Source organism: Bubalus bubalis, chromosome 18, assembly GCF_019923935.1.
Source record: "Bubalus bubalis isolate 160015118507 breed Murrah chromosome 18, NDDB_SH_1, whole genome shotgun sequence".
NCBI lineage: Eukaryota > Metazoa > Chordata > Mammalia > Artiodactyla > Bovidae > Bubalus > Bubalus bubalis.
Window position 1 is genome coordinate 39,783,983 of NC_059174.1, and position 12,756 is coordinate 39,796,738.

At 45.2% G+C, this 12,756-nt stretch overlaps 1 protein-coding gene across 1 annotated transcript in view; it reads left to right on the forward strand.

Annotated features, from left to right (window-relative positions):
- HYDIN (HYDIN axonemal central pair apparatus protein) overlaps window positions 1–12,756 on the forward strand; it is a 420,256-nt gene that overhangs the window by 384,785 nt on the left and 22,715 nt on the right. The window contains exons 69-75 of the mRNA XM_044932144.2: window positions 2,489–2,649; window positions 4,898–4,995; window positions 5,790–5,997; window positions 7,351–7,563; window positions 8,307–8,445; window positions 9,491–9,656; window positions 12,080–12,227. Coding sequence (XP_044788079.2) covers window positions 2,489–2,649; window positions 4,898–4,995; window positions 5,790–5,997; window positions 7,351–7,563; window positions 8,307–8,445; window positions 9,491–9,656; window positions 12,080–12,227 — 1,133 coding nt within the window. The remainder of the gene's footprint in view (window positions 1–2,488; window positions 2,650–4,897; window positions 4,996–5,789; window positions 5,998–7,350; window positions 7,564–8,306; window positions 8,446–9,490; window positions 9,657–12,079; window positions 12,228–12,756) is intronic.

Sequence of the window (12,756 nt, forward strand, 5' to 3'; positions counted from 1 at the left end):
AGGATCTTGTTTGCTCATTCCCTTGATTTTTGTTTTTAGTGCTTGTTTAAATTAACCTGTGTGTTCTGCATATTGTTTCAGTGTGGTTTAGAACTTTATTTTTTATAGGTTATTGGGTGTGGTCATTTGTGTTGCTGCGTTTGGCTGTAACACACCCATGTCACTGCTATGTAGAATTACATTATTATTTACCCATTCTTCTTTTGAAAATTACTTAAGGTTTGCTACTGTGGACAGTATTTCTGTGAGCATTATAGTTCAGGTCACATGGTCTTCATTTGCAAGAGTTTATATTCCTAAACTGAGTCACGGGAAGTGGAAATGCTGAGCCATAGGGTATGTGAAAGCTCAGCTTTCCAAGATAAAGTCCAAGTGCTTCCACAGAAGCTCTCTGCTAGCAGGAGTAAAAATTGGTACAGCCCACTTTGGACAACACAGGCATTATCTTGGAAAAACATGATATTAGTTATTTTAGTTTTGATAAGCTCTTTTGTTCCTATGGTGGCGGTTTATAGTTTAGCCGCTAAGTTGTGTCCGACTCTTTGTGACCCCATGGACTGTAGCCCACCAGCCTGCTCTGTCCATGGGATTTTCCAGGCAAGAATACTGGAGTGGATTGCCATTTCCTTCTCCAGGGGATCTTCCCAACCCAGGAATCGAACCCAGGTCTCCTGCATTGCAGGCAGATTCTTTACCAACTGAGCTATGAGGGAAATATCCTCATCATATTTATCACTTATCTTTTCACTTTCTTTAGTGTATCTTTTCATGATTATCTCCATACTGTTTTGTTCTAAAGTATTTTGATTATTCTTGGCCCTTTGTTTTTCTAAATAATTTTTGAATCCATTTAAACAAGTACTATGAAAACCCTGATGGAAACCTGATTGGAATTGGATTGTATCTATAAATCAGTTTAAGAAAAATTGATCATTTTATAACATTAATTCATCAAGGTGTATCTCTCTTTCAATATCAGTATCAGTTCAGTCACTCAGTCGTGTCCGATTCTTTGCGACCCCATGAACCGCAGCACTCCGGGCCTCCCTGTCCATCACCAGCTGCCAGAGTCTACCCAAACCCATGTCTGTTGAGTTGGTGATGCCATCCAACCATCTCATCCTGTCGTCCCCTTGTTCTGCCCTCAACCTTTCCCAGCATCAGGGTCTTTTCAAATGAGTCAGCTCTTTGCATCAGGTGGACAAAGTATTGGAGTTTCGGCTTCAACATCAGTCCTTCCAATGAACACCCAGGACTGATCTCCTTTAGGATGGACTGGTTGGATCTCCTTGCAGTCCAAGGGACTCTCAAGAGTCTTCTCCAACACCACAGTTCAAAAGCATCAATTCTTTGGCGCTCAGCTTTCTTCACAGTCCAGCTCTCACATCCATACATGACTACTGGAAAAACCATAGCCTTGATTAGACGGACCTTTGTTGACAAAGTAATGTCTCTGCTTTTTAATATGCCATCTAGTTTGATCATAACTTTCCTCCCAAGGAGTAAGTGTCTTTTAATTTCATGGCTGCAATCACCATCTGCAGTGATTTTGGAGCCCACTGCCCATACAAACAGTGAAAGTGAAAGTCGCTCTTTAGGTCTTTTTAAAGATTTTTTTTTTTTTTTGGCTACTGCTCAGTTTCTTTAATATTAATAAGACTCTTTAGGATTTTTTAAATTTGTTTTTGAGTCCTTTTCTTAATATTTATTTATTTGGCTGCATTGGGTCTTAGCTGTATCACGCAGGCTCTTTGTTATGGGATCTATCGTTGCACTGTGAGGGCTTCTCTCTAGCTGTGGTGTGTAGGCTTTAGTTGCCTGTGTGTGGCATGTGGGACCTTAGTTCCCTGACAAGGGATCGAACCTGCGTCCCCTGCATTGCAAGGCAGATTCTTAACCACTGGGCCACCAGGGAAGTCCCTTGAGTCTGTTTTATTAAATTATTTTTCTAGGAATTTTCCCTTCAACTAAGTTTTCATATGTATCTTCATAAAATTATTTATAATGTTTTAATCATGTTTAAGTATCTGTAGGGTAGACAGTGATGTGTCCTTTTTCATTTGATGTTGGTTATTTTTATTCTGTCTTTCTTTTATTCTTCTTGATCATTCTCACCAGAGTTTTTCTTAATCTTTTCAAATTAACAGCTTTTAGTTTCACTGATCCTCTCTGTTTTAGATTTATTTTCTGTTTTATTAATATCTGTTCCTATCTTTATGATTCCTTTTTTATAACCTTTTTTGGAGTGTATCTGACCCCAAAACTCATGCCTGTGCAGTAGTTTGCTCTCAGTAATTTTGTGTTACTCAGTTTCTTCCTTTCCCATTTATGAGTCATTTTAGGTTTGACCTCATCAGATATCCTGGAACTTGGGTTTGTGGGCTGGTGCTCACTTGCTTGGGTAGGATGAAGCACTGTCTCATCTCCCCATCATTCCCATGAGGCAGCTGGCTCTGCATCACTGAGGACATGGCTGTCTTTGTTGCAGGTGATAGAGACTGATCCCGAGCCGGCTTACTCAGTCCTAGAAGAGAACTATCGAGAACTGCAGCTGCAAATCAGTGCCCACGTGAATTTCGCCTCATATAAGTGCCAGACTACCGATGTGCACTTTAAGGAAACCCTGGTTTACCAGACTCGAGTGTTTGAGTGAGTCATCAGAAGCCTCCTGACGCTCTTAGAGTAGTCCTTTCATTCCATCATTCACTCACTCAAACATTTATTCCGTGTCCACGACAGCACAGACCAGACATAACATCTGTGTAGCACGCACCAGAGGGTCTTCGTAGGTCCAACAAAATACTCAGACCCACAAAACTATTCAAGTTCACACTTGAAATCAAGATGTAGACTTGATTCAGCTTCAGTGGGAACAGTCCTTGCAATGGTCCGTATCACCACCCAAAAACTATTCTTATTGCCCAACTCTCTGCCCCAAGTGACAGCTCAGACAGTATCCATGTTGGTGGGCATAAGGTTCATCTTAGCTTGGAAGGCCGTGACCAACAGAAGCCAACATTTCTCACAAGCACTCCGTGGCTATAGCTTCCAGGATTCCTGCAAGGGACCTGCCCGGTTACAAGAGTCACTACACTCAGAGAACCCCAGTGCTATGGCTTCCCTCCAGGTATCATGATTTCTCCCAGCCCTGAAGCAAGTTAGCAATCAAGGGTCATTTTTACTGTAAACAACGTTGTCTCATAATATAGATGATATTTCTCTCTTATCAGGCTTCCACGGACACAGAACTCAAAAACTAATTCAAAGTCAAAACTGTACTTAGAAGGAGAAGGGGTTATGTTAACCCTTTATTCACACTCAGTTGGTACAAGGATGCATGGGTCCTGCTCTCAAAGAGCTCACAGTGGGTGTTGGGGGAATGGGTGAAAATGGTTGAATTGATGGTTACAGTCCAATGCTCTGGGTTTGCAGTAAGCATCCCAAAAGCAGACCAAGATATGGGGAGAGACAAGTGTCTGGGAAGGCTTCCTAAAGTGGTGGACCAGCTGAACTTCAGAGGACAAATAAGAGGTGGCCAGGTGAAGTGAGAAAAAGGGTCTTCAGGCAGAGAGAAGGCCTGTGACTCTTCTTTGAGAATTACAAACACAAAAGTGTAAACCACTGACATTTCTACTTTGTAAAAATTGGTAATTAATTGTTCAACTCATTCTGCACTTTGGCCCTTAATGTATCCTCTCAAATTATCATAGAACCAAAAGCTAGGAGACAGGAAGTGGGATCTTCTGCTGGTGGCCATTTCACCTACCGTGGGGGTCACCAAACTCTGGCCCACGGCCCAAACTCAGCAGCTGCTTATTTTTGTAGATACAGTTATGCTGTATGTTGTGTGGGCACACAGTCAAGCTTGTTTGTCTATTATCATCCAAGGCTGCTTCCACAGCAAAGGGAGCAGCTACTGCGGAGACTTCTGGCTCATGATGCCCAAAACCTTTACAGAAATGTTTTGTTCACCCCTGGGCCTAAACCAAGAGTGCTTCTACTGGAAGTATCCTGTGCCGCTGAGATTTCTCCCCTTCATAAAAATTTGCTTTAGCCTAAAGACCAGTGCTCATAAATTCACATAGTTCATAAATTCACACAAGCCCCTGAGGCCAAAACACTTGACTTCATGCACAACTGCATGGTCTACCTGGACTGGATATAGGGCATCTAATCCTTCAGCCCCTCCCTTGGACCTATTCCCCCTGCCCCCGAGTCCCAGCTCCCACTTCTCCCCTAAAATGGGGAAGAATGTGTGTGTTTTTTTCTCACTTGCACAACCATTTCCTTGAATCATCCTCTTGTGACTGTCTGTGATCACGTTTAACAGTGACTCCAGAAAAAGCTTCTGTCTCCCAGTTCTTACCACAGAGCAGGAAAACTTGGGGCACGACGAGGATTCGCTAATTCAGAATCTGAGACAAGTCAGTAGCTCAGCCAGTGAAGACACTTCAGGCGGGGGTCAAATGATTTCTGACCATGAGGACATTATTTCTGGGGGAAAGTAATTCCGGAAGGTAGAGGCCTTGGAGTTTTCACCTGAGGGAGATACTGTATTATGAATGGATTTTGTTTCCTCTCCCATGGGAATTTTTCAGGATGACCACGATGCAGGCTGAGAGCTCAAGGCACAGTGTGCCAGGGGTATGCAAGACGAATGAAGAGCTAAACATCTGGATTCTTTGGCTTGTAATAGCTATGTATATATTTTTGTGCTTTAGAAGGAACTATAATTTTAAATCACATGCTTGATTTCAAATAAAATTGCCTTTGAAGAAACATTTAGGAAACAAAGTGACTTGACTTTAAAAAAAAGTTAATGGTACAGATGATGTGCAGACAGGACAAAAACCGTCTTCAACGTGTTTCTCACATCCGTTCCCTGATCTGTTTGCAGGTTTGAACTGATTAATTCAGGAAATGTGCAGCTGGCATTCAACTGGATCTCAGAAGAGACAGCAAAGGCTGTCAGCTTTGCCATGCCAGACAACCAAGGTAAGTGAGGTGACAGGTAAAACCCAGGGCTTGAGCTGGGCCCCCAATTAGTAGAAGAGTCTGGTTCACGGAGAAGCAAGCACTGCTCCAACCGCCCCCTTGGTAGCAAAGAAGCAGAGCAGAGGCCCCCTAGCGTCTGCAGAGCCAAAGGGGCCCAAGAAACTCCAGAACTGAACTCTGCCTCCTTGGGCCCCACAAAGCTGGTACCCCCTCTCACAGATCCCTCGGAGTCTTTTCTTTTAGATCTTAACCTTCTAGAAATCACAGACTCTTGGAGAAGCTAATGAAATCTGTGAACTGACTCCCCAGAAAAACACACACCCATGCCCAGTTTGCAGTTGGTACATGTAAAGAGAACCCAGCCCTTGGTGGGCAAATGTCCAGTACTACTCTTTCAGTTTGGAGATTCCCGTGGACTCTTTCCAATGGACTCTTTTTCATGGACACTCCAGATTGTGAACCCCTGCTTTAAAGCAATGATGCTCCAAAAAATTATTTCACAGCCCATTATTCTTAAGGCAGATGACCCACAGACATCTACTTGACCCATACCCTTGAGTAAAAAGGAAAAACACTTGAAAATGTGATGTAATTAATAAAGAAGTATTTTTCATGAATCTCCTGTGAGACACAGCTAATTCCTTACCCGTGGGGCCCAAAGTCAAGTATACCGGCTAGGAGAGGTGAGCCCACAGACCCCATAGAGAGTGCCTAAGGACCTATATGAGTGGGCTGCCATCACCGCCCTCCCACTGCAAATGCAGAACATCACTGGCACTCTTCTCTGCCCCCAGGTTTCTCCCAAAGAGACCAGCTTAGCCAGGCCACGCTGCACACGCTCAGCACAGTGGACAGTGCCATGGACCACTGGAATGAAACTTCCCTGCCACCCTTCTCTGTGGAGCCCATCTCGGGTACCGTGCCAGTGGGGAAGACTCAGAAGCTCAAAGTAAAATTCTCCCCACTGGAAGTTGGAGACTTTGAGAGCAATCTTTTCTGCCAGTAAGGAGACTCTCTCCTAACCCCTCTTCTGTCCCACTACGACCACCATTCTTTCACCCCAGCCCCATCTAGAGCCCCACACTACCACATTTCCCTCTGGAAAACAAGAGGAGTCTGGTCTTTTGTATTGTTCATCAACCCCCTGTGGACCCTGCCTCCTGCCCACCTGCCCCTTCCCAGCTACACGCAGGATTCCACTGGGGCAACCGAATGGTGGGCAGCCAGCTGGGCTCCAGTCCTGGGCAAGCATGGCCTTGGAAAAGCTTTCTTTTACCTTTTCTGAGGCTCAGTTTCCTCCTATGTAAAATGCAAATAACAGTACCCACTCTGTAGAGTTGTTGTGAAAACGAAATGAGCTAATTCAAGTGAAGAGCTTAGAACGGTGCCCAGCGCACAATAAGTACAGTTAAGCATCTGGTGGTAGTGGTGACGGAGGAGGTGGGCCTGGAACATAGGAAGAGAGGAGCAGATGGAGTCCAGGTCAGTTAGAGGAGAGCTGATCCAATAATATCTGGCAATGAAAGTCCCTGGGGGCTCCACGGAGGACACCTGCCTTAGAGGAAGTCTGTGACCCATGGCGTGGGGTGGCAGAGACCTACGTGAACCATAAGACCTGTGGAAAACATGCAGTCACACCTGCAGAGACCCTTCCCACACCTGGGCCACCTGAGCTCGGTGCTGGGGATAGAGGTCTGCTCACATCTCATTCACTTTCTCCGAGGAGCTCAGGGTAGTTTTTTGTTTTGTTTTGTTTTCTTAAGGATGCCTGGGTCCTTTTTCGTGTCCCATTAGATGCCAATGAAAGAGCTCAGAGGGAAAGACTCTGTGCTGACTTTATAGCAGGGAGGTTTTCTCACCATTGGTAAAGGAAGTAACTTGAGGCCAAAATAAGGCAAGCTGTTGTTCAGTCACTTGGTCGTGTCCAACTCTTTGCGACCCCATGGATTGCAGCACGCTAGGCTTCCCTGTCCTTCACCATCTCCTGGAGCTTGCTCAAACTCATGTCCATTGAGTCTGTGATGCCATCCAAGCATCTCGTCCTCTGTTGTCCCCTTCTCCTGCCTTCAATCTTTCCCAGCATCAGGGTCTTTTCTGAGGCACCCAGAAGGAACCAGAATTCAGGCTCCCTGTACTCAGCCCATGCATGTATTTATCCCTGTTGCGATTAATTAGTGAATACCTACTGTGTATCATGTACGCCTCAAGGCACTGCGGTTTTGTTGTCAACCAGACAGACCCATTCTCTGTGCTCATGGTGCTCCCATTCTCGTGGACGTCATATCCATTTCCAACCACAAAAGCAAGAACTGATTAAAGAGTTAAAAATAGATCAAAATAACCTTATTCTCTCAGGATTCCTAACCTGCCACCCGGAGAGCATGGCCCAGTCCTGTCAGCCAAAGGGCGGAGCTCCCTGCCCATCTGCCATTTTGACCTGAAAGATTCAGACTACATCATCGGTCATCGGCGCAACCCAGACCTCCGAGGGCCTAGTGGTGGGGCTCTGGATCCAAACACCCGGGTGATTGAGTTCACCAGCGTGGGCATAGGAGGGAAGAATCTCCGGTGAGTGGTGTGGGTTTGCACTGCTAAGTCGCCTCAGTCATGTCTGACTCTGTGCGACCCCATAGACGGCAGCCCACCAGGTTCTGCCATCCCTGTGATACTCCAGGCAAGAATACTGAAGTGGGCTGCCATTTCCTTCTCCAATGCATAAAAGTGAAAAATGAAAGTGAAGTCGCTCAGTCATGTCCAACTCTTAGCGATCCCATGGACTGCAGCCTACCAGGCTCCTCTGTCCATGGGATTTTCCAGGCAAGAGTACTGGAGTGGGGTGCCATTGCCTTCTCCCGGGTTTGCACTAGTTGAGTTCATATCAGTTCATCTTTCTAAAAACCCGGAGGGAAAAATTCAGAGAGGCAAGCTAGACTGACAGCTAGAAGCACACTTGCTATCCCAGGGGTTGACTTTAGAGAATTTTTCCGGTGAGGAAGTGGATTTCTGTCTCCTTAGTTTTGACACTCAGGAAATTTGAAAGACATAAAGCATGATCCCTGACCACCACCTAGACCACAGAGGATCACTGGGACAGAAGGGTCCTTGGTGGTGTTATTACTCCAAAGTCCAGAACTAGAGCCACACGTGGGACCCCCAAGTGAGATGCAGTTTTTGTTTCTACAGTAACAAAGTGGCCGAAACAGTTCTGATCCCCACATAAGGGGACTGTGCTAGGGAACAGTCTAGAAAGGTTTCTCTTAATCCGCAAGCCCCTCTCTCACTCTCTGCTGTCGCTTCTTCCCCTTGGGCAGGACCTTTACAATACTAAACCCGACCAGTAGCGCCTATGCCTTTTCCTGGGTCTCTGAAGAAATTGAAAGTCTCCAGAACCCTCCAGCCTTCACGTGCCTTACAGAAAAGGGCCTCATCCTCCCTGAAAAGAAAGCTGAGGTATGTGTGAATGGGGACCGCTCGACCCAGGGCTTTATTCATCCCATCCGCCTCTGCAGAGCAGGTGTGCTGCAGAGCATGGTAGAGTTAGGGAGGGCAGCCTGAGGGTGTGTCCGTCGACAAGTGTTTCTAAGGTGGTTACTGTATGTTAGCCAGTCCTCATGAACAGGACAAACCTGAGCCATCTTGGTTGGCCGTGGAGAGACAGAGAGCTTTAGTATTTGAAGTTTTAAAAATTGATATTTCAAAAGCAAGGAAAAGAGAGCTGGACACCAGTGCCTGGGGACTCTAGGACTCATACAATAGCAAGGAGCCGAGTTATTTTTGTCCAGGGACTGACAGCCGTGAAAGAACAGAGATGTATCTTTACTTGGTCAGGCCAAAGGGCAAAAGAGAACAGCAGAATCATGTCCCACGATTTAATCCTAATGTCTACACAGTGATTTAGAGCAGAGGGTCATATTTAAAGAAATACAATCTTGCTGGCCAAAGCAGCTCTGTGGGCCCCGTGTCCTATAAATTCTACAGAGAATATTGGGGGCAGAAATAAATCCATGAAACAAAGATTACAAATTGAGATGCCTTCAGAAAGATCATAAAAATGGAGAGCACAGGCCAAGGGTCAATGACAGGGAATGGTGGGCACCAGGGTTGGCTGGCCACAGTGCTTCTCTGGGGACAAATCACCACACACAGCAGTGAGCCCAGGATTGCCAGTTCTCCCGAACTTTTCAGGAAAATTCCGAATTCTACCTGAATCTTTCCATTTTTACATGCTATCCCAAGACATGGCAGCCTAGCCAGCAGACCCTTGGAAATAGAAATGAGCGGGGCAGAAGCCCTTAGAAATACTTGGTGGACTGGGCAAACAGACATGGATGTTACTGGTACAGCCAAACTTATGTGCCCTTACAAAGACAGGGGAGAGGAAGCGACGACCTAGTAATGTCACCCGGCACAACCCCAGGGCTGGCATGCCTTTAAGGTACGTGGAGCAAACACACAGAAGCGCCTCTAACCACCGTGCTCCAAACTGTCTTCTTAGGTTATCTTCCAGTTCACACCTTCCCATCTGGACATCTCGGAGGCATTCTGGACTTTCTTAATCCCCGAACACAACATCACAGTCCCTTTCCTGCTGGTAGGCAAAGCCACTGACCCTCTCATCAATTTGGACAAGTCACATATCAACTTCAGTTGTCTCCTCATTGGTAAGGCTGCCCCGCTGGTTTGTATATTTTAGAGTTGGCATGACCTGTGGGGGAGGGGTGTTCCCCCTAGCAGGGGAACTCTTCCTGGTATCTTCTAGAAGCATGTCAGAGGGCCTCTTTTTGCTATTCACAGGGCCACAGAATATTTAACCTCTCAATCTAATTTCCATCAAGTGTCTTCTAAACCTACACACTAATAACCTAAGAACATTGAGGGAGCTTGCTGCAGAGCCTACTTGGAAGATTCCCTTGGGGTCTGGATTGACTAGTTTATCCCCAGAGCCCCATACTAGCCCCATCCTACTTGCATGTGCCCCCAGACTGTGGCCCACAGTGGTCACACCCCTCTGCCATCCTTTCACACTCTTGCCCAGTTCAGCAAATATTGTTGAGCCCCACATGGGAGCCAGGCACTGTTCTGTGAGCTGGGAATGCAGAGGACAAAGCCCATGTCCTGATCTTCATGATGGTTACATTCTAGTAGCAGGAAGCAGGCTACCAAGAAATGAAAAGGTGAAATATGTAGCAGGTCAGGTGTGGATAAGTGTTCCAAAGAATAAAATAGAGTCGGGGGAAAAGGAGTGCCAGCGGGCAGTGGGAAGGTGACATTTGGGCAGAGACTTGAAATAAAGGAAATGATGGGCAAGTCCCCCTATAATACTGTGACGCTGTCACATGGATGTGATGTTTTGTGTATGTGTGTGTGTGTGAGAAGTACAACTGAAGTCAGAGGATTTGTTTTAGTAATTCATTAGGCTAGTTATAAAAGTAGCATTCTTTATAAGTCAATCAGTGTGGTGTTGTATAAGGAAAAATACAATAATCACTGCCCGCCTCCCTCATTCTTCCCTTTCCATCAGAGGAAACCATTGTGAACAGCATGGTGTGTATTATTTCCATGCATTTCTTACACTGATACATATAATAGGTAGGAGGAGATTGTAGCATTTAATCTGGTTTTGAACAAGTAAGTGGGCAATGTGGCATAAGAATAACAACAAGACAATTTGGGGATGCAACGGTGGTGCATTTCAATATAATTATTACGTCACAGATTAAAGAAGAACCAGGTACTGGCACGTGCCAAAGAGTCATTGCTAAAAATTCAGCAGACGTTCTCAACAAAAACTCTAGTAGTAAAGTAGGAATAGAGGGGAAAAAACTTGAACAAAGATTAACCAAAATCAAGAGGCAAATATCACCTGGTAATAAAGCACTGAAGCCACTTCAATTAAAGTCAGGACTTAGGCAAGAATGGTCATTGTCACTGTCATTATTGGACCCTTTGTTAGTGGTTTTAGCAAGTACAATAAAATAAGAAAATTAAATATTTGGCATAAACATTGGGGAAAAAAAGAGACAAAATTGTCTCATTATGCTATTGCTCATGACAGCATACATAGATAAGCTCCAGAGACTCGAGAGAAAAGCAAAGCACTTCTAGAACCAGCAGGATAATTTAGGAAGTGGCTGTTTGCAAGTCGTATGCAAAAATCAATGGTTTCTCTTTCTTTTAGCAGTAAGCACCTAGAAACAAACAGAAAATTCCGTTCAATACTGATAAGACCTATATAATAGCTAAGGATAAATGTAACAAGAAAAGCACAGGACCTATATGAATAAAACTGTAAAATGTTATTAAAATGCCCTCAAGCAGAATCTGAACATTTGTCCATTCTCCCAAAAATTAAATACAAATTTAATCAAGTTCTCAATAAAATCCCAGCTAGTGTTGTCTAAGAAAACACAGGATGCACAGCTTAATTTGAATTTCAGATAACAAGGAATGATTGTTTAGTATAAATATGTCCCATGCAATATTTGGGACATACTTATACTAAAAAAAATTGTTTACTAAACCTGGCAACCTTAATCCTAAAGGATTGAGTTAAGGGCAGAATTTGGTAAAGTGATTCTAAAGTTTATGTAGAAAAATAAATGTTCCACAGTAGTCAAGGAAAGTAAGAAAAAGAAAACTAGGGATAAGAGATACGTTAGTCAGGGCCCTGTCAGGACACCCGTGACACACCTGAAATTTAATTCAAGTGGGTCCGATGCACAGATGTTTCATAGAGATACGGGCAGAGCAGAGGGGCCTACAAACCCCCATTAACAAAAGCAGGAAGGCATTGAGTCTAAAGGAGCAAGAAGGATCCCCGGAGAGCTACAACCCAGGCCAAGTGGCCACCTACGAGGAGCAGACAGTTGATGGGGTACAGTTTTAGAAGGAAGAGCTGCAGCGCCTTGAGAGGAAGAACACTTGTAGAGTAAAAAGAAGGAAGAGAGGTGGCCAAAGGCTGAGGAATTTGGCAGAGGGAAGAAAAGAAGCTGGAGAATCCCTTCTAAGCAGGCTTCCTCTCGCCTGCTGAGGTGCGTCAGGAGCAGGCACGAGGCCTCCTCTGAGGGTGGTGTTTCCTCCTCAGGCAGGGAAGCCAGGGAGACTGTGAAGATCATCAACAAGGAGGAGCAGGAGTTCCACTTTGCCTTCCAGGACACCTCCCGGTATTCTGAAGCTTTCAGCAACAGCCTGGTTGTATGTCCCATGGAAGGCTGGGTCCCCCCACTGTCCAGGTAAAAGAAAGGAAGCCCCCAGGACTGCCCTTGCCCAATGGCAGGGGTCCCAGGCCTACTAGCCAGGAGAATCAGGTTCCTTTAGAGAGCCCCGTCTCTGAAGTCTCTCCCAACTCTAAAATTTGGAGCTTCCCAGTTGAAGCTAGTGGTAAAGAACCCACTTGCCAGTTTAGGAGACAGAAGAGATGTGGGTTTGATCCCTGGGTCGAGAAGATCTCCTGGAGGAGGGCATGGCAACCCTTTCCAGTATTCTTGCCTGGAGAATCCCATAGACAGAGGAGCTTGGCGGGCTATAGTCCATAGCATCACAAAGAGTCAGATACTACTGAAGCAACTTAGCAGAGTGTCCTATCTCTGAAGTCTCTGCCACCTCTAAAATTGAGACATTACGGTTCCATCTCTGTCCTGCTTATCCCCTGTTGATAATTTTCATGATGAGTCATAGAACACTGAGAACTTTAAGCCCTTTTTCTCAGTATTTTCTTATGTTTATATTCTTCTCCACACTGTCCACTGTGTTTGTGAATCC